Consider the following 20,980-nt stretch of genomic DNA (forward strand, 5'->3'; position numbering starts at 1 on the left):
TTTAAATTAACAAAAAAAAAAGAAATAAGCCTTTCACTCTTAAGTCTCCAAGACACTTAAGATGCAAAATGAAACATACATTTTTAAAACATGGTAAATATGGGAATTTGTTTTTGCTGGATTATAAACATTTTTTATTATTATGAAAATTTATATTTTATAATTGTTCATTTGGGGCAGGGCCAGTGGGAGAGATATTAAACAACCAGATGACTCCTGGAATAGTGAACTGAGCCTGGACTCAGGATGACATGAAGTCAGATTCAGTCTCTGGCACTTATTAACTGTGTGACTTTGGGCAAGTTGCTTAACCTGTGTTTGCCTTGATTCACTGAAGAAGGAAATGGCAAACTACTCCAGTATCTTTGCCAAGAGTATGGTCTCTGAGGTCATGAAGGGTCGGATATGACTGACCAACAACAACAATAACAATGAGAGAGATAATAAATGCTTTTAAAAATGAATAAATATATGAATAAATTATTTTAAATGTATCTGGGGTCCTGAAAATCCATTTAAAGGAGTTTTAAATTAAAGATAGAGAAGGGAGAAATCAAAACTGCCTATCTATATCCACCACGTTAAACACTACAGAGAGTAGATATAATGGAGAGTGGCTGTTGGGACACCCAGAAATTTGCAAGAAATAAAAATCTGAGACAGGAGCAAGTAGCAACCTTCATGACTTGAAGGTGCAAATGCTCAAAAAATTATTCAACAAGAAAGAAGAGCAAGGAGTTAAATATGACCCAAATTGAGACATGATAAGATGAAATCTACAACAGAAACAGTGTTTGTGTGAATGCCATAGCAATAACCAGCATTTATTTCGTGTTTTAAGACTGGCAAAGGACTTCACATGATCTCTTGTTTGAACCTCACAACAACCTTGGAAGGTTGGGGCAATTACTATCCCCCATTTTGCAGTTGAAAAAACTGAAGCTGAAAAAGGTTAAATGATTTGCCTAGGATCACAGAGTCATTATGAGTATGAGGCAGGTTTTTGAATTCATATATTCCTACTCCAAGACCAGTACTTTTTTCACTGTGCCACCTATATGCCTCTAGAAGGAAGAGAAGTAAAAGGTGGGTTTGGGTAGCATTACATATTAAAAAGGTGTATTCAAATGAGGAATTGATGAAACTAAAGTAAAAAAACTAGCAGAAAGTATTTGGGTGAAAATCAGTAGTGAGAGAAGCAGAATCAATTTTGTCATCAGTATATAACAGACACAAGGGCAGCTAGATGTCCCAGTGGATAGAACACTGGCCTTGGAATCAGTCAAACTCATGTTCATGAGTACAAATCCTTCTTTAGATACTTACTAGAGGTATAATCCTGGCAAGTCATTTAACCTATTTACTTCAGCTCATCTGGAAAATGGTAAACTACTCCAGTCTCTTTGCCAAGAAAACCTCAGATGAGTTCAAAAAAAGTCAAATATAACTCAACAAAAACAGCTTATAATAGACTACCTGGACAGAAACAGGAAACAGAACACTAAACTGAGGTATGATATAGTAGAATGTGTGCTGAGATCCTTTCTCTCTCTCTCTCTCTCTCTCTCTCTCTCTCTCTCTCTCTCTCTCTCTCTCTCTCCTCCCATCCTTTATTTTCCTTTCCTCTCCTCTTCAGTCTTAAAAAGCAAAGCAACAGATAACTATTTGGCCTACCTTAATGATAATTTCAACTGCAAAGAGCTGGAGGAACCAATATGGTCATATTTGATAAATATTCTGCTAAAATTTTGGCAAACAGCAATCTTCCATTTTAGTGACCCTGTCAAAAGGAAACAAAAAGTTGATCAAGACCAACTCTGGTTGAACCCTTTTGACTTTTTAGTAGACTTTGTAATGCCTTCCTTTTCTAGATCCTCACTAACCTTCCCTTTTAAGATGTTTTAGAACTTTTCAAAGAATTGAAATCAAGCTCATTGATCCAAAGACTGCAGACTATTTTCCCTCTTTTTTGGGACTTTGGGACATTATTCCTTTTCCTGTCCTGTGGTACCTCTCCCACATTCCATAGCCTTTCAGATACCACTGTGAGAGACTCAGCAATTGCACTTGCTTGTTCTTTCCTATTCAGATAACATGATTCTGCAAACTGCCAAACCATATGAAGGGAATTGCCCCAAATGAGATGGACTTTGCTGTCTCCCTCTGGAGATATTTGGTATTACATCCATTTTAAGTACTGAAAGGAGTCATATAGGGATTGTTATTTTGGAGTCAGATGACCAGGATTTGTATTGCTTGCCTCATTATTAGTTCTATGGTCTCAAGCAGACTACTCCTTCCTCAGTTTTTATTAATCTCTAGATTTTTTTGGAGGGGGGGATTTTGAATTTGAGTGGAGATGATATGCTAAGTCACCAGTTTCACTTTTTCCTTAGGGTCCAATGGTCAGATACTAATCAGAATGCCTGGAGATGACCCAGGATGAGTGGCAATCAGGGTTAAATCATTTGGTCAAGGTCACACAGCTAGTGATTTATAAAACCCAAACCACCCTATAATGCACTGTGAGCTACCACTATGGAGGAAGGAGGCAAAGGGAAAGTTCAGGGATCCCTGGGGAAGGAATGGATCTGTGCATTCTGCAAAGGAAGATCCTCCACAATGGTTTCTTCACACAATGTTCTCTGTGCTTTATTCTTGGCAGAGACCTATTTATAGACAGATAGATACACAGAGACAGGAAGATAATGAAATAGAGAGAGACAGAGAGACACACAAAGAAAGAGAACATGGAACAGACAGAAACACAGAGGGAGAGAGACAGAGAGAAACAGAGGCAGACAGAGACAGAGGCAGAGAGAATGAGAAAGAAAGCCAGAGACAGAGAGGGAGATCAAAAGTGAGACAGAGAAAAAGAGAAGTAGGAAGAAAGGGAGGGAGGGAGGGAGAGAGAGACAGAGAGAGAGAGAGAGAGACAGAGACAGAGACAGAGACAGAGACAGAGAATATCAAATGATTTAGGAGAAAGAACAATAACCTTAATATCTTAGAACAGCACAGAAGACCCAACTTGGGAGTCAGAGTTTTAGCTAATTCTCTTTGACTTCAGATGCATAAAATAGTATCGATGCCTTCACTTCATGTTAATCTTATTTCTCTTTCTGGTCCAGTTGCCAGATATGTAGATGAAGGCCATGCTTCAAATCAGGGATTCTTCACCTCTTTTTTTGTCCTAGACTCCTCAGACAGATTAGTGAAGCCTTGTGGGCCCCTTCTCAGAATTCTGTTTTTAAAATAATTAAAGGAAATGCTAAATTGCGGTTATTTGTTGTTCAGTCATTTCAATCCTCTGTTACTCTTTGTGATCCCATTTGGTGTTTTCTTGTCAAAGTTACTGGAGTGGTTTGCCATTTCCTTCTCCAGTTCATTTAACAGAAGAAGAACTGAAACAAACAGGATGAAGTGACTTGCCTAACCAGTAATATCTGAGACTAGATTTGAATTCATGAAAATGAGTCTTGTTGACATCAGAATTAGCTCTCTGTGTGCTATAGTACCACCTAACTGCCCTGAATTACCATTAGAAGTCAGTAAAAATAAGAGAATTTTTCTCATCCAAGTTCCCAGAATCCCTCTCACCTATAAGAATTCCTAGAAGTCAGTATTTGATATAATCTTTTCTGCTCTCCTTGTGGGCAAAATAGAGAGATGTGGACTAAATGATGGAATAGATGGAGGACTGATTGAGTCACTGGACCTAAGCAATACAGATTAATGCATTAGGAGGGTTTGAGGTGGAGGGCTCCAGGGATCTGTATTTGGCTTTGTGGTGTACATCTTTTTGTTTTTTTTTATTTTGTTTTGATTTTTACTAAATCAAAGATGTGAATGAAAGCAGAGAAAACATAACTGTCCAACTTGAAGATAGCACAAACCTAGAAAGGACAATTAACTGAATAGATGACAAAATTGAGATCCAAACAAATTTAAACTAACTAGATCTATGGGTAAAATGTATCACAATAGGAATAAATGTAAGATCTTTCACTTACATTTTTTTACATCAACTTTTAAAAGTATAGAATTTAGACATAAAATGTTGTATAAATTAATTAGGAAAATAAGGAATAGTCTATCCATTAGATCCATAGAGAGAAAAGTTTTTGACCAAGCAAGAGATAATGAACATTATAAACTGCAAAATGGATAGTTTTGACCACATTAAATTTAAAAAGGGTTTTTTTTTTTGGTTGCTTTTTGCAAGGCAAGGGATTAAGTGACTTGTGCAAGGTCATTATCAAGTGTCTAAGGTCAAATTTGAACTCAGGTCCTCATGACTCCAGAGCTGGTGTGCTATCTACTACACCACTTAGCTGCCCTGTAATTAAAAAGTTTAATACAAATAAAACCAATGCAACCCAAATTAGAAGGAATGCAGAAAGATGGGAAACAATTTTCACAGCTAGGGTTTCTGATGAAGGCCTCATTTCCAAAATATATAGAGAAATGAATCCAATTTATAAGAATACACATTATTCTCCAACTGATAAAGGTCAAAGGAAATGAACACTTTTCAATGAAGAAAATAAAGTTATCTATAGTTATATGAAGAAAATGCTCCAAATCATTATTGATTAGAGAAATGCAAATTAGAACAACTCTGGGTACTACCTCACACCTATCAGATAGACAAAAATGTCCACCTATCAAAATGATAAAACAAAAAGGGAAATGATCAGTGTTGGAGAGAATGCAAGAAAACAGAGACACTAATGCATTGTTGGTGCATTAGAGTGATCCAACAATTCTAGAGAACAATTTAGAACTATGCCCAAAGGGTAATAAAACTGTGCACATATTTTAATCCAACAATACCAACAATACCACAACTAGATCAGTATCCAAAGAGATCATTAAAAAAAGGGAAGAAAGACTGACATGCACAAAAATATTTATAGCAGCTCTTTTTGTAGTGTCAAAGAACTGGAAATCAAGGGGGATGCCTGTCAATTGGGGAATGGTTGAACAAGTTATGCTATATGAATGTTATAAAATACTATTGTTCTGTAAGAAATCATAAGTGGTCAGACTTTAGAGAAGCATGGAAAGACTTGTATGAACTGATGCTGAGTAAAGTAAGGAGAACCAGGAGAACAGTGGACACATTAACAGCAACCTTGTGAGATGATCAACTATGATGGATACAACTCCTCTCAGCAGTTCAGTGACCAAGGACAATTACAAAAGACTTGTGATGGAAAATGTCATCCAGAACAAGAAAAAAAACTATGGAGTCTGAATGTTAAAGCAAAGTATACTATGTTCACTTTTTAAAACTTCTTTTATGGTTTTTCTTTTTTTTTTCCCTCATGGCTCCTCCTTAGTTCCAATTCTTCTTTCACAACATAATTAATATGGAAGTATGTTAAACATGATTATACATGTACAGCCTATATCAGGATTATTCACTACCATGGGGAAGTAGAAGAGAAGGGAAGGTGGGAGAAAAATGTAGAATTCAAAAGTTTGCAAAAGGATGAAAGTTGCAAACTATCTTTGCATGTAATTTTGGAGAAAAAATAAAATAAAATGGAAAAAATACAATATGAAGCCAGACATTAGTTATGTGGAAAATAAACAAATGGAGAGTCTATAGAACATAAATTTACTATGAAATAGCACAGTTAACTACCAGCTGCACTGGACATTACTTTTCCTCCTGTACAGTCAAATTGGGTTATCCCAGTTTCTTCCACTGTACACTCCCATCTTCATGCCTTTGCATTGGCAATTCCTCCTAACTAGAATGCATTCTCTCCTCACCTCAGGTTCCCAGAATCCCACTCTTCCTTCAAGCTCCACCTTTTACATAAAGTCTTTGCTTTGGAGATGCCCCAAGTACTAATATCCTTCTTCCCAAGGTACTTTGTATTTCACAATTTTGTATTTGTTTGCATTTATTGTCTTGACAATTATTCTGAATATATATATATATATATATACATATATGTAAAACCAATGATTTGTTTCTCTCAGTTCTCTTAGTCTTGAATTTTCATTAAACACAAAATAGGAATGACAATCCTGCATAATCTCATATACAAATATTCTTATTGTCTCCACTATTAGAATGCAATCCCCAATCGGGGATTGTTTCATTCTCTGAATTTGTATTTACAGAACCTAGCAAAACAGTTGGCCCCTAGTAGATGCTTAATAAATGGCTATTAATTGAGTGCTGGATGATAGCAGGTGACAGTCCCATCATCCTCTGTCCTGTCATATCACCTCTAGTATGTATTCTGTATTTTGCTCTGGGGTCCACATTTCCATGTAGGGCTTCCAGTCAATCCTGGAGCATTTTGCACATGCCTCTCCTATATGAAGAGAAAATGTTTACTCAATGATATATCTTCCTGAGAGACAGAATTACTGCAAAAACTTTGGAAAGAACATTCTTTGTACTATTGGGAATTTGAGACATTCATGATTCTAATCTCTCTCTTTCAGATTGACTCCAGGAGAAAGAGGAAGGGTCTCTTGTAGACATTTTGAGAAGCCCCAACATATCTTCAAGGGAGTCTCTCAAGACACTATAAATCTGTATGTGTATTACATCTATATTTAGGATCTTCCTCCCTGCTAGTGTGGTAATCTTGGAATCTTCTCCACGTGTAAAAGGGGACATCTTTTTCTTATTACTATCTTCGCTTTGACATTTAATAAATGTCTTGTGCTTCTAACAGATGTGTCCTCTGACTGACTGTTGAATGTAAACTCAGAGATGGAGACCTGGAGACTACAGATGGTTTTGAGAGCATGTTGACCCACATGATGTCTTGAATCTGGGAAGGGAAAATAGAATGGGAAGGGCAGGTACTTAATAAATGAGAATGCTGAAGTTAGTGGAATAAAATGATTTGCCCACAGTCCCCAGTGGCAGGGTAGATTGAGTTCAGTGCTTCTGAATCCATGGCCAGTGCTTGTACTGTTCACCTTGCTACCTCCACAAAATACCATTCTCATTACATCAAAGCCACTAGTTCAGAGAATCCTGGAGATGGAGACTTTTCTCCTTATTCTCTCCCAGAGCAAAAATGTGCTCAATAAACATTCCTCATCCCTTCTTATCTGATTCTGAGGCCTTTGCTTGTTGGAAAGACTGTCCTTTTAGCCTGTGATTACTTTCCGAAACTCTGAAATAAATAATGGATTCAGCAGAACCAAAAAGTTTTGAGTTGTTGTTATTAGGTCTACATAAACTAGGAGATGCCAGCCCCACTTCTAGGCTCTAACCTTGGCACTCATAGGTAACTTACTTCCTTTCTTTGGGCCTCATCTTCCTCTTGTGTAATTGATTCCCATTCAAAAAACATCTATGCCAGACACTGCACTAAGAGCTGGGCATACAAAGAGGCAAAAGTCCCTGTCCTCAAAGAGCTTGCAATCTAATGGGAGAGACAACATGCAAACCAATATGTACAAAGCAAACTATACAGATGATAAATGGGAAAGAATTAACAGGAATTTAGAGGGGTGGGGAAGGATTCCTGTAGAAGATGGGATTTTAGTTGGAATTTAAAGGAAGAACAGAGGAAGGAGAATATTTGAGGCATGGAAGACAGGGGAAAAGTTCAGGGCTGAGAGATGGAGTGTCTTATTTGTGGAACAGCCAGGAGGTCAATATCACTGGATTGAAGAATATATGTTAAGGAGTAAGGTGTAAAAAGACTGGAAAGGTAGGACTGGACTGGTGATGAAGGGAAGCCCCTGTAATTTGAGGAGTAGAAATAATAAAGTCACATATTTAAGGAAAATCACTTTGGTGGTCAAATGGAGTATGAATTGGAGTCGGGGAGAGATGTGAGACAGGCAGAGCCACAATAGTTCAGTTGTAAAGGGCTGAGGATCTGCACCAGAGAGGCAGCAGAGTCAGAGGCCAGAAAGAGACTGAAGATTAGTGAAAGATAGAGGATGGTGGTGGAAATGGTTAATGGTGAAATCGGGCCTCGGAAACAGCTTGAGTATGGGGAGAGAGAGTGAGGAATCCAGGATGACACCTAGGTTATGAGCCTGAGGAACTGGGACAATAGTGTTGCCCTCCACAGTAATAGGGAGGGAAGTGGGAGGTAGAAAAGCGTCCAGGAGGTAATGAGTTCTATAAAATGAGAGGGCTGGATTGGTCACTAGATGATCTCTAAGGCCACCTGCCAGCTCTAACATCCTTTGTCTAAGGGCCCTCCCAGTTCTGGCATTCTGTTTTCTATGAGTTCTTCCTGATCTGACATTCTCTTTTCAAAGGGCCCCTCCCAGTTCTGACATTTTGTGTGCTAAGGACCCTCCCAGATCTGGCACACTATGTTCTAGTGCCCTCTCAGCTCTGGATATTCTGTTTTCTAAGCAGAACCATAACCAATAATTGTGGCACTTGGGGCAAATTTGGAGAATAGGCAAAGAATCCTTGGTATAAACTATAATATCCTGAGGTCATCATATCTACATTCTTGTTAATGCCAGATCTCCCATGTGATTTGAGTGCTCATCCCATAGTAGCAGGAGGAAGGGAGATGCCTGGTGCTGGGTTATGTGTGTGTATGTGTGTGTATTGGGGGTAGTTTCAAGGGTAGAGCTTGGGAGGCAGGAAGACCACACCGCCAGAATGCTCTGAGCAAAATGCCAGTTGACCTGTAATCAGTTAATAGCTCTGGTCCCATGGTCAGTCTCTCCCCAGTTTGAATATCCTGGATCCTAAAGCCAAAGTCAGAGAAGCTGCCAAATGGTTATTTTTGTACCCAATTCTTCCATTCCACCCAGGACTGGGGCCAGCAACTGTTCAAACAGAGAAGACATGGTCCAAGTCAGCAGTGTCACAAAGTAGCCAGAAAAGATAGAGCAACCTGGAGCTGCATTAAGAAAGAAATGTGACTTAAAGCTGTCCCTCTGTCTCCTGCCCTGACCCAATGATATCTGCAGAGCTGAAGGCAGATTCCGTTGTCATTGAATATTGAATGGGGAGGGAATAAGCAATGTGAATTTGTTGGAGGAGCAGGGATGGTTAGGTTGGCCAATAGAAAACTGAGCAAAGAGATGGTTGTGGTCTTTCCAGAAGTTGAAAGGCTGGTTGTCATCTGGAGGAGGAGCTTGGCCTCAAAGAACAGAAGTTGCAGTGATGAATTTTGTGGATTTGGGCTCCTTGAAAATGAAAGGCATCCAAACAAAATATTTCCAAGGGGAAGTATATGGTCACAATCAATTTACAAGCAATTGTAAAGCATTTCTTATATTCTAGGCAGTGTGCTAAGCATTATGGATACAAGGAAGGACAAAAATAGATTCTACCCTTAAGGAAGGAAGGAAACAAATCTTTATTAAGCTTTTGCTATGGGCCAAAAACTGTGCTAAAAGCTTCACTAGTGTAACCACATTTGATCCTTTTAAAAACCCTGGGAAGTGGAGAGTAAGTATCTGAGGCCAGATGTGAACTCAATTTTTGCTGATCCACTGTGCTATCTAACTGCTTCAGGGAATTTATATTATAATGGTATGTAATGAGTAGGCATGATAACTTTAACCTCAAGTGTCTGGAGGACTGGGAAAGAGCTCTTGTTAGAAGGTGGTAACTAGGTTGAATCTTCTTGAAGAAAGCCTGGGATTCTAAGAGGCAGAGGTGAAGTGGGGTGCATAGGGAAAACCTGTGCAAAGGCATGAAGGTGAAAATGAGGACAGGGTGGAGATGAAATTGGGATAGGGATGGAGATGGAGATGGAGATACACACGGGAGACAGAGATGGATGTGAGGATGGAATTGGAGATGGAGATGAAGATGGAGATGTGGGTGGAGATAGAGATGGAGGTGGAGATATCCAAAGCAATGGAGATGGAAATGAGGGTGGAGAGAGATGGAGGTGGAGATGGAGATGCAGATAGAGATGGTGATAGAGGTTGAGATGGATTTGGTGATATGGATGGAGATAAATAAGGAGATGAAAAGATGAAGATGGAAATGAGAATGGGAATGGAGATGGAATTGGGGTAAGAATGGAGATGGAGATGGAAATGAGGATGGTGATGGAGATGGAGATGACATTGGGGTAAATATGGAGCTGAAGATGGAAATGAGAATGGGGGTGGAGATAGAATTATGATAAGGAGGAGATGGGGATGGAGATAGAGATTATAATGGAGATGGAGATAGAGGTGGAGATGGAAATGGAAATAGGGATGGAGATGGGGATAAGGATGAAGGTGGAGATGGAGATGGAGATGGGGATGAGGATGAAGATGATGTTGAATATGGAGATGGAGATACAGATGGGGATAAATGACCTATGAGAGGAACAGCAAGTAAGCCAATATCATTGGATCATAGAGTTTGTGAAGATGAGGAAAAGGTAAATAGACTCAAAAATTAAAAAGGGTACAGATTATGAAGAACCTTAAATAGCAAATGGAGGTCTTTTTTAATTGATCCTGGAGATAATGAAGAGCCACTGGTGTTTATTGATAGAATGTGGCACAATTTAAGGAAATAATCTTACAAAGATGAACAGAAGAGAAATTGGAGTAAGGAGATATGAAGCAGGGAGAACAATTAAAAAGCTTTTGAAATAGACCAGGTGACAGTGTCTGAACTAAGGTGGTGACTTTGTGTAAAGAGAAGGGAACAAATATGAAAAGTGATATGGAGGTACAAATTACAGGGTTTCTATTGTTGGTAATGGATAAGATATGGGGGGGGTTAAGTGAGGAATCAAGAATAATGCCAACATTATATGTGACTTGGAGGATGGTAGTGCCTTGACAGTTAAGAGGGAGGTTCAGAAGGAAGGTGGGAAAAGGAACAACAATTAGTACTGTTTTCAGCATGTCAAATTTGAGGTGCCTACAGGGCAGCCAGTTCAAAATGTCCAATATCCAGAAAGAGACTGAAGATTAGTGAAAGATAGAGGATGGTGGTGGAAGTCAGAGAAGACAAAAAGTGATGAGATTAAAAATACATTTGGAAGGTTTATCTTTGGATAGGGGAAGAGCCACCTCTTCATCAGAGTCTATAGAGAAGGAAGTGATATGGGGGACGATATCCAATGGATGTGAAATCAGGAAGAAAAGAGCAGAGGGAGTTCTCAGCTAATGGCATCCTTTTGTTCAATGAGGTAGAAAGGTAGGTCTTCAGCTGAGAGGAGATTGGGGAAGATTGGGAGGGGAGAATGATATGAGAAGCTCGAAGAGAGAGAGGAAGGTTTGAAACAATGGTGAATAGGACAGAGAATCAGTTAGAGAAGATCATCTTTCTTTTGTGAGGGGTGGTTTGAGATTCAATAACAAATATTTGTGATGAGGCTCAACTAGCATGACTTCTATGATTTCCTCCAGCTCCATTTAGGAGCATGTGAATATAAGGAGAAGAAGGAATAATCCAGTGTTGATAAACTTCAAAAGGTAGTGAATTCTCCATCATTTAAAGTCTTCAAGTGGATATTTGACCCCTTGTCTGAAACGTTTTAAAGTTAGATTTCTGAGCCTCTGAGATCCCTTTCAACTCTGAAAATTTTTATTTTTGCCATAATGGCTTCCCTCACTTTGAGGGGGACACTTGCTACATTAGCCATGATCCCTAGGAAAAAATGGTCCAGAGATGGAGCAATTCTGAAAAAATAGAGGCCTCTGGGGTAAGTAGCTGGAGGAGGAAAACTGCTGGGTAATGGGCCATTCAGGATAGAATACATTCCCTCCCCAAACACTTGGCCAGGGCACAGTGCTGGAGGAGATGGGACTTATTTCTATTATACCATCAAGGTTTATGGATTGGTTATGTTTCCTGGGCCAGGGTAAAGCATACACATTAGTTATCCCCAAGTAGAGGCCCCACCAGACCTATTGGGTTAGAGTTGCCTCATCAGTTGACAGAAGTCATCCCTCTCCATCCTGTTCCAACGGTCATTGAGACCATGTGAGCCAACAGATAATGCAATCACTGTTGCCATTATATCTCACACAAGATCAAAGTTGAGAGGGGTTTGAAAGTCCTCCAGTCTATTCCTCTCATTTTGCAGATGGAAAAACTGAGACCCAAAGAGAAAAGTCTTGTCCAAAGTAACATAATATATCCAACGAAAGTCAGTACAGTGTAGAAGAAAGAATACTAGTTTGGGAAGCAGATGAACTAGTTCTGCTATTTATTGTGCCACCCTCAGGGAAAGTACCAACTTCTCTGTAAAAAACAGGTGGGGGTAGATAAGATCTTAAACTCTTTCTTTTTAGGTTTTTTGCAAGACAGTGGGGTTAAGTGGCTTGCCCAAGGCCACAAAGCTAGGCAATTATGAAGTGTCTGAGGCTGGATTTGAACTCAGGGCCTCCTGACTCCAGGACTGGTGTTCTATCCACTATACCACCTAGCTGCCCCAAGATCTTAACCCTTATATATTTATACTGTGCTTTATGGTTACAAAGTACTTTCTAGGGCTTAACTCATTTGAACTTCAAAAAAATTATACCCACTTTACTCAGGTCAAGTGATTTGTTGAAAGTGACAACTGGCAAATGGCAAAGTTGGGACCTAAACTCAAGTCTTCTGATTCCAACTGCAATGCCTTTATCTTTACATGATGCTGTCTCTCATGCCTCAAGTCCCCCCACCCCGCCTCCCCATTTCCTATATTCTTTTTACTGCTAAATTGCTTTTTTTTTAAATTATCTATAATAGATGACCCTACTGCCTTCCTACCTATTCATTCCTCAACCCATGGAGACCTGACATTTATTCCCCCTTCCCTCTGATTTAAAGCTTTAATAACCAATTAGTTATGAGAGAAATGTGTGAATAGACAATAGTTCATAATGAAAAAAATCTGAATGTTTTAGGGGACTAAAATTCATAGAACATGAGAACCAAAAAGCTAATGCAATGCTAGTCTGAATTGAAAGGAATACTATACATAATTGGAAGAGATCACAATAATGTCTTGCACAAGTTGTTGTTAGGTAGTTTTTCAGTCATGTCCAACTCTTTGTGACCCTATTTGGGATTTTCTTGGCAAAAATATAGGAGTGGTTTAGGATTTTCTTCTCCAGCTCATTTTACTGATGAGGAAACTGAGGATCATGCAACTGTCCAAGGTTAAATGACTTGCTCATAATCACATAGCTAAGTAAATGTCTGAGATAGGATTTGAATTAAGGTCCTGACTCCATGTTTGACACTCTATCCACTTCACTGACTTAGCCACCCCATCTTATAAATACTAGACAAACTCTGGACATCACATTTTAAAACTATTGACCAGTTGGACTGGACTGCCTTGCCCTGAAAGATGGTAAGCTCTCCCTCAAGGGAGATCTTTAGTTTTTCAGTCTAGCCACTGTAAGGGGGGTGGGAGGGGGAGGATATTATAGGAAGGCTTCCAGCAGAGTAAGAGTTTTGAGGTTCTGTGATTCATAGTCCCACTCCAAGGATAGCCTTGAGTTCAGGCCCTGCCTTGCCATTTGAATAAAGATGCACTGACTCCTCAAGCTCAACAGGCACAAAACTGAAGTAATCACCTTTATCTCTCACCCCTAAACCCATCCCATCCATCCTCTTCACTATTTCCATTAAAAGCTACACCATCCTCTCCATCATCTGGTCCAAACCTGGGCCATCTTGAAGTATCTTCCTTTCTTCAGTGGTCAAATCCTCTCATTTCTACCTTATCATTATCCCTCACATTCCTCCCTTCCTCTCCACTACCATTAACTAGGACTCTCCTAGTTCAGGTCCTCAAAAACTCTGGATTATTGCAATATGATTTTTCCTGCCTTACTCTCTTCTCTCTCAATCCTTCATGTGATTTTTCCCAATGAATGCCTAGATTTCTGTCTTTCTTTAACTCAAAAACTTTGCAACTGTTATTCCCATGGGGATGGGGGGGGATGGGAAGACCAAGTCCCTAAAAAGTCAAATGATTTGGCCAGGGTTCCAAAGATAGTAAGTGGTAGAACTGCCCATTGTTCCTTCCTTTACCATCATCCTGACTCAATTGTTTTGACTACCACCACATTGGGGGTTGACCTTTCCAAGAATCTCTTATGCCTAGCTAGGAAAAGACCCAAGGCCCTCCTCATCTACCCCTACTCCTTTGAGAACTGGTATCTTATTCCCATTCTCTCTCCTTCCCAAAGGCATCTAGGACTGACCTGGGGGGGGGGGGGGAAGAGCAGGCAGGGGAGTGATCTCTTTGGAGTCAGGAGAATCCATTGAGGTCCAGCTCTATTCCTTATTGTGTGAGTGACTCTTCAATCTCAGTTTCCCTCATTTATAAACTGCAGCTATGACTTGGATCTTCTGCTTCCAAGGACAGTTGTGTGAAAAGAGATTTGTAAGTTATTAGTAGAGGGTTTGGTTTAGCCTAATGGCAGAGTTACATAATGAATAGGGAATGAGCCTTCAAGGCATGACAACTTTGGTTCCCACCTCTAAGAAACTGGCAAGTCAGAAAAGTCTAAGACTAAAGGTTACAGAGCATATGTGAATCTGCTATGATAGAGGGTGTTTCCTCACCAGGGACTTCCTAATATCGATGCATAAGAAATTCGAACTAAAAAAAGCGGGGGGAGTAATCATAGAGATTTAGCTTGTTGAGTTACATGGAGAAGGAATTGGAAAAAGAGGGAAAAGAAGATAATAATAGATCTATTGGAGAGGGCAATGGGGTAGCCCTGCTTTGCCAGCCAGCTCCCTTCCCTCTTCCTTCAGCAGCAGCACCAACAGTGGGCAGCTGGGGGCAGCAGCCACTAGCAAGCTGCCCATGCAATTCTTCAGAGGTCTCCAGAACTCCTCCCCAAAGCATACCAACCTAGGACAGTCTGGGCCTCAACCTTTCAGGAACAAGCACAGAACCCAACTGCCACTCTCTCCAAAAAGGAAGCTGGGTGAGATTGCGCCATGCCAACTGCAAGACTTGGGGGCAATTTCAAAAGAAGTCGACATCTGCAGTCCCAATGGTCTGTTGATGCCCAAGTCTTGCCCTACCCCCCACCCATGGCCACCCTCAGCTCTTGAATCTGTTTACATTTCTCCCTCTACTCCACTCACCCATATCCCCTTAAAGTTTAAAATGTGGGTGAGTGAGATCTCTGACTAGATTTGTTGGTAAATGCTCCCACAGCCGGTTCCCCCCAAATCAGGTCAGCAGACTCCAAACCCAAAAGGAAATATTTATTTCGGCTCACAATGCAGAGAAAGAGGGCAGTGACCTTAAGCTATGAATTGGGGAACCCCCCCCAATAACCCTAGCATGGAGCCTACAAAAAAGTCCAACTATGGCAGTGACCCCAGCAGACCCTGCCCATGCCCCTGAGCTAAGTACAGGGATCCATCTCACCAAGTGCCCATGGTCCTTTCATCCAGGGGGGGAGGAAATCTTGGAAGGCAGAAAGGAAAGGTCTGGTAGAGAACCTTGGCCTAAAATGACCCAACAGGGGAGGGTACAAAGGCAGGCATCTTTAATTCCCCTCCCACCCCCAGCAAATAGCCCCCACAGTCAAGAAGCCTGGTACAGTGGGAAAGAAGTTAGAGCCAAAAGACCTGGGTTCAACTCATGATTCTAGTCCATCATAAAAGAAGGATGGGCTAGAGGGTCAGGCAGGCGTTCTGCAAGGCCATGGAGTCTCTTCCACAATCATGACCCCAGACCTCTGAACCCCAGGGACATCACTAATGCTGGTGGGGGGCCCCTCCCCAAACATGACCCCCTCCCTCTAAGCTTTCGTCTGAAGAGCCTCCCGAAACTTAACCAAAAGGGATCCCGGGGCTCTTAACTGTTGAGATTGGGATTGGGCTAGACTGGCCAGAGCGAGAGGGCGAGGGCATGGGAAATCCTCGAAGAGGCCAGAGCCCCGGGGCCCTCAGCAGCTCACGGCTCCGGCCTGCTGTTTGCCCCCAAGGTCCCAGAGGCAGTCGAACTCGTTCTGTCCCAGGAAGAGCTCGGGCAACTCTTGCACCCGATCCAGCCCCAGCTCCTGCTCCAGAGAAGTCAGCGTCTCCTCGTCGATGAGCTCGGCGTCCACGCAGCTCAGGGTCAGCGCGGGGGGCGTCATGTCCGGGCCCAGAGGACCCGGCCAGCCCCGCGGAGGCCCCTGGCCCAGGGCGCAGCCCGCGGGGTGGCCCTGGTAGAACGGGTGGAGTTTCTGCCTTTGCAGGCCGGCCCCGAGCTGCGGGGGCCGCGGGGGTCCCGGGAAGGGCCCGCTCTGCCCCGGGTAGAGCAGGGGGCCGGGCCCCGACGGCTGGGGTCCCAACGGGACGGCTGAGCCGGCCCGCAGGCGCAGCTCGCTGTTCTCCGGGGCCGGGCCGGCGTAGGGGTGCGGGAAGCTGTCGGCCGCGGCGGGGAGGCTCCGGAATACATGGGGGCCGGGGGGCAGGTTCCCCATGGCGGCGCGGTGGGGCTGCAGCCCCGGGACTCCGTGGCTCAGGGGGAGCATCAGGGGATCCGTCATGGGCGCGGGGGACCCAGGGAGGGGCGGGGGACCGGGCCGAGAGCTGGGGGCGGCGCGACCTCCGGCAGCTCGGGGTCCCAGCCCGGGGTCCAGACCCAGCAGCGCTGCCTTCCCCTGAGGTCTCCGCGGGGCCCCGGCCAGGACCAGGGACAGCCCGGGCCGGCCGTCGGGCAGCCCGCGGGGCCCAGCCGGAGCCGTCCCCTGCAGCCGCAGCTCCGACAAGCGCTTTTCCGCTCCTCCGCAGCTCCGCACCAGAGAAGAGCCGGTCCCCCGAAGCGCCTTCCTCCGGCCCCGGCCCGGGCCGCCCTCTTATAGAGCGAGGCGGGGCCGCCCCGCCCGGCCGCCCGCTCATTGGAGCTGGTCCTAGCCGGGAGACGCCCGCCTCCCCCGTCCGAGGTTCCGCCCTCAGTTCTCCCACGAGCTTCCCGGGCCACCGGGCGGGAGGGGATGTCCCAGAAAGTGGGGTGCGTGACCTTGTGAAAATCAGGGCGCTCACTGGGCCTCGGTTTCCCGTATCTGTAAAATAGGGGCTTGCCCTAGATGGCTTCTAAAACCCCAGCGCGTTCTAAATCTTATAATCCCCAATTGCCCTTACCGCCCCCCCCACCCCAATTATGAAGGTAAAATGGCTGCAAGGGAATGGGGGTCAAGATTTTCAGAGAGGGAGATTCCAATACCCTGTTCTATTCTATGGACAGTTAGAGCAGAGGCCTTAGAGTCAGGAAGACCAGAGAGCAAATCTCACACCAACTTGCTGTGTGACCCTGGACAAATCACTTAATCCTGCCTGTCTCGAATCCAGACCTTTCTTCAGTCGTCCTGATTCATATCTGGCCACTGGACTCAGATGGCTCTGGAGTAGAGAGTGAGGCTGGTGACCTGGCACAGCCTCCCCTCACTCCAATTCAGTTCCCCCGCTTGTCCCTGATGCCATGGTCTTTTTCAAGAAAGAAGGACAAAGCAAACAACAACAAAAGCATATCCCTGGTTGCCTCCCTGACGTCCCGGTCTTCTTTGCAAATGAAAGACGACCGTTATCTATTCTATGCTCAAATTTCCTCTGCTATGCCTTCAGGAAATCTTCCCTAGAGGGTTAACACTATGTAGTTTGATATGAGCTTTGACAAACCTGTGGGTAGGGATTGTTACAGATGAAAAAACTGAGACCCAGAGAAGTTAAGTGATTTGAATTATTAGATTGAACCTTCATATCTCCTATATACCCTAATAGCTAGTACATTAAAGTCTGCCAAAGGCATTATCTCATTTGATATAGTAGGTGTTCAGTAAATGCCCATTAAATGAATGAATCGCCATTTTAGAGATGAAGTTGAAGCCAAGTCCAGGGAATAGCTGGTACTCAAACTCAGTGCTCCTAATGCTGACCAGGAGGACAAATCCAGAAGTCCAGTTAACCCAAGTCACCACTACTGAAGGAAGAGGACCCCAATCTAAGAAAGAAGACATTAGCAAATTTTACAGATGAAAAAACTGAGGCCCAGAGAAGTTAAATGATTTGTTTAGGGTTATACACACAGAACTTGAACCCAGGTTTTCATGACTTCATGTCCAATGTCCATGAAACCATGCTGTCTCTTAGACAATTATCTAGCTCATTCTTTATCAGGGGTTTGTAACTCTGGTCCAGGAACTTGTTTGTTTTTTTAACATTTTGATAACCATATTTCAATATAATCAGTTTTCTTTATAATTGTGCATATTTTATCAAATGCATTTAAAAACATTACTGCAAGAATTACTGCACTTCAAAGTGACTGTGACTCAAAAAAAGTTAAAAACCTTTTTGTGAAAATTTTCATGTGTGGGGTGGCTAGGTGGCACAGTGGATAAAGCACCGGCCCTGGAGTCAGGAGTACCTGGGTTCAAATCCGGTCTCACACACTTAATAATTACCTAGCTGTGTGGCTTTGGGCAAGCCACTTAACCCTGTTTGCCTTGCAAAAACCTAAAAAAAAATTTTTTTTCATGTGATTCTGATGAAGCCATCTATGCCAACTGCATTTCTATCATTGATTTAAAAGCTAGGTCTGACTTTGCAATAAGAAAGTCTATTTGGTAGAACTAGGGCTGGAACTCTCCATTCAGACACATGACCTATAGTATGGTTCTGACAATTTCTGGCTACAGCACCCTGGCAAGTCCTTCCTTGTTCCAGTATCTCAATTTTCCTATTTAAAAAGTAACAAAATTGGGTTCAATCATCTTGAAAATCCCATCCAGCACTCCCCTTCTCTAATTCTGATACCTTCCAACTGGGATCAGTCCTAACTTTTGTCAATGTCCAAATCTGGAAAAAATTTTAATGACTGGCTGGTCTGCTCCCCTCACCTATTTATACAAATGAGGAAAATGAAGTCCAGAGATGGTAAATGACTTAATAAGTTCACACTACAAATCAGTGTATCAAATGATTTTTCTTTCTTGGACCCTGGAAGTAAGAGTTTATTCTCACTCTCTTCCTTTATCTCTCCTCAATGAACTTTCCTCTTTCTCTGGTATAAGACCTTTCTTCTGCAGACTTGTCTTCCTTACTAGTTTGGAGTCCTCTTCTTCCCGCAGTGACTTGGATTAGCTGGACTTCTGAATTTGTCCTGGTCTCTTCAAACATCCCCAGAATCAGCATTAGGAGTTCTGAGTTCGAGTACCAGTTATTCCCTGGGCTTGGCTTCAGCTTCATCATCTCTAAAATGGTGATTCGTCCATTTAATGGGCATTTACTGAACACCTATTATATCAAATGAGATAATGTCTTTGGCAGAACTTAAAGCACTAGCTATTAGTGCTACATAGGGAATATAAAAGTTCAATCCAATAATTCAATCAATATTTATTAAGCATCTATTATGGGCAAAATGGAAGGCAGCATGGTATAGTGGCTAGTGTTGTTGGATCTGGAGTCAGGAAGACCTAGTTGAACCTCAAAGTCAGTTAACCTTTGAGCCTCACCTACACCTCTCTCTCTCTCTCTCTCTCTCTCTCTCTCTCTCTCTCTCTCATTTTATTTACTTTTCCAACTGCATGAAATGGTACTTTTCAACAATCATTTTTTTATCAAATCATTTTTTAAAAAAATAGAAAATAAAACAGTATCTAAGTCAACTTTTAAACATTGAAGATAGTAAACTTTGATCTGTATTTAAACCACAATTCCTTCTCTGGAATGGATACTATTTTCCATCACAAGTCTTTTACAATTGTCTTTGATTACTGTACTGCTGAAATGAACAAGTCCATCACAGTTGATCATCACCCAATGTTGCTGTTAGGTGTGTATTGTTCTTCTGGTTCTGGTCACTTCACTCAGCAAGGCAGCTCTCTTAAGATTTAGCTGCTGCAATCCCCATCCAGAGGAAGAAAAAACAAAACCAAACAAAACCCTTCATAATCTAAATCAATACTTTTTTTTTGAAAGACAATAAGGTTAAGTGGTTTGCCCAAGGTCATACAGCTAGGTAATTATTAAGTGTCTAAGGTCAGATCTGAACTCAGGTACTCCTGACTCCAGGGCTGGTGCTCTATCCACTGTACCACCTAGCCGCCCCCATGAATGAATACTTTTTTTAAAAATTTCTCTTATTATTTCTTTTCTGTCTCATGGTTTTCTTTCTTTTCCCCTTAATCCTAATTCCTCAGTCTGAAAATGACTAATTTGTAAACATGTTAAACACAAATGTGTATGTACAATGGTCTCCTGACTGTTTGCCACTGAGGGGAGGGGGGTGGGAAGGAAGGGTGGAAGGAAATTATGTAACTTAAAAATATGCATATGCAAATGAATGAATGTTGAAAAACTTTTCTAACATGTAATTGGAAAAATAAATTATAAATTGAAAAAAAGAGTTAGCTGCTACAATATAATCAGTTCTAAGAAAAATATAAATACCTGCTTTGGTGGGAGGAATTTCCCCCACCCCCCAAAAATCACACTTCCCTGATTTATTGACCATATTATCAGAGTAGTGAGCTCAGAGTTGGAAGAATATTAATGATCAGGCAAAGTTTTGTGCCCAAGGAGCTCATAGTCTTGTAAGGAGTTAAGGCACAAACTAAATGAAGGATAATAAAACATAGTGAGACATTCCAGGACTATCAAATCTTGCTCAAAGAAACAAAATTGCTTTCCCTCAGTACTACTGGGTTAACTGAATCTGGGACCAGCAACTTTTTCTTCCAAGAGTGTCAGTCCCCTAGACGAATAATAAGTACAATTTTAGGTTACCTACTGGTAGGCTCAAGATAGAACAGATGGAAGAAAGGAAATGGCAGAAGAAATTAACTGCAGAGACGGGGGATGGGAGGGGATAGGGTAAGGGATAAATAAAGTCTTGGTGGTAGTGGTGAGGAGGGAATTGAAAGTGGTAGAAATAATGGAAGGAACAAGGTCATACTGCATGTGAAAGCAGGAGCCCAGATTTGACATCTCTGGGGTGTCAGTATCTATGATTTGTGAAAATGAGAGGGTTGGACTCAGATCTTACAGCCTCTATGCATACTGTGAAATATGAATCAGACTGACAAAGTGCTAAGT

At 42.1% G+C, this 20,980-nt stretch overlaps 1 protein-coding gene across 1 annotated transcript; it reads right to left on the minus strand.

Moving 5' to 3' along the window:
* Positions 1-15,133: 15,133 nt before the first annotated feature.
* CITED4 (Cbp/p300 interacting transactivator with Glu/Asp rich carboxy-terminal domain 4) lies at positions 15,134-16,694 on the minus strand. Its single transcript, XM_074217753.1, has one exon. The coding sequence runs from the start codon at positions 16,429-16,431 to the stop codon at positions 15,844-15,846; it is 588 nt and encodes a 195-aa protein (XP_074073854.1). The 5' UTR covers positions 16,432-16,694; the 3' UTR covers positions 15,134-15,843.
* Between the last annotated feature and the right edge of the window lie 4,286 nt (positions 16,695-20,980).

The sequence above is a fragment of the Macrotis lagotis genome, chromosome 1 (genome assembly GCF_037893015.1).
Source record: "Macrotis lagotis isolate mMagLag1 chromosome 1, bilby.v1.9.chrom.fasta, whole genome shotgun sequence".
Lineage (NCBI taxonomy): Eukaryota > Metazoa > Chordata > Mammalia > Peramelemorphia > Peramelidae > Macrotis > Macrotis lagotis.

Excerpts from the sequence above, each read along its gene's own strand:
- CITED4 (XM_074217753.1), bottom strand. The coding sequence starts at position 16,431 with ATGACGGATCCCCTGATGCTCCCCCTGAGCCACGGAGTCCCGGGGCTG.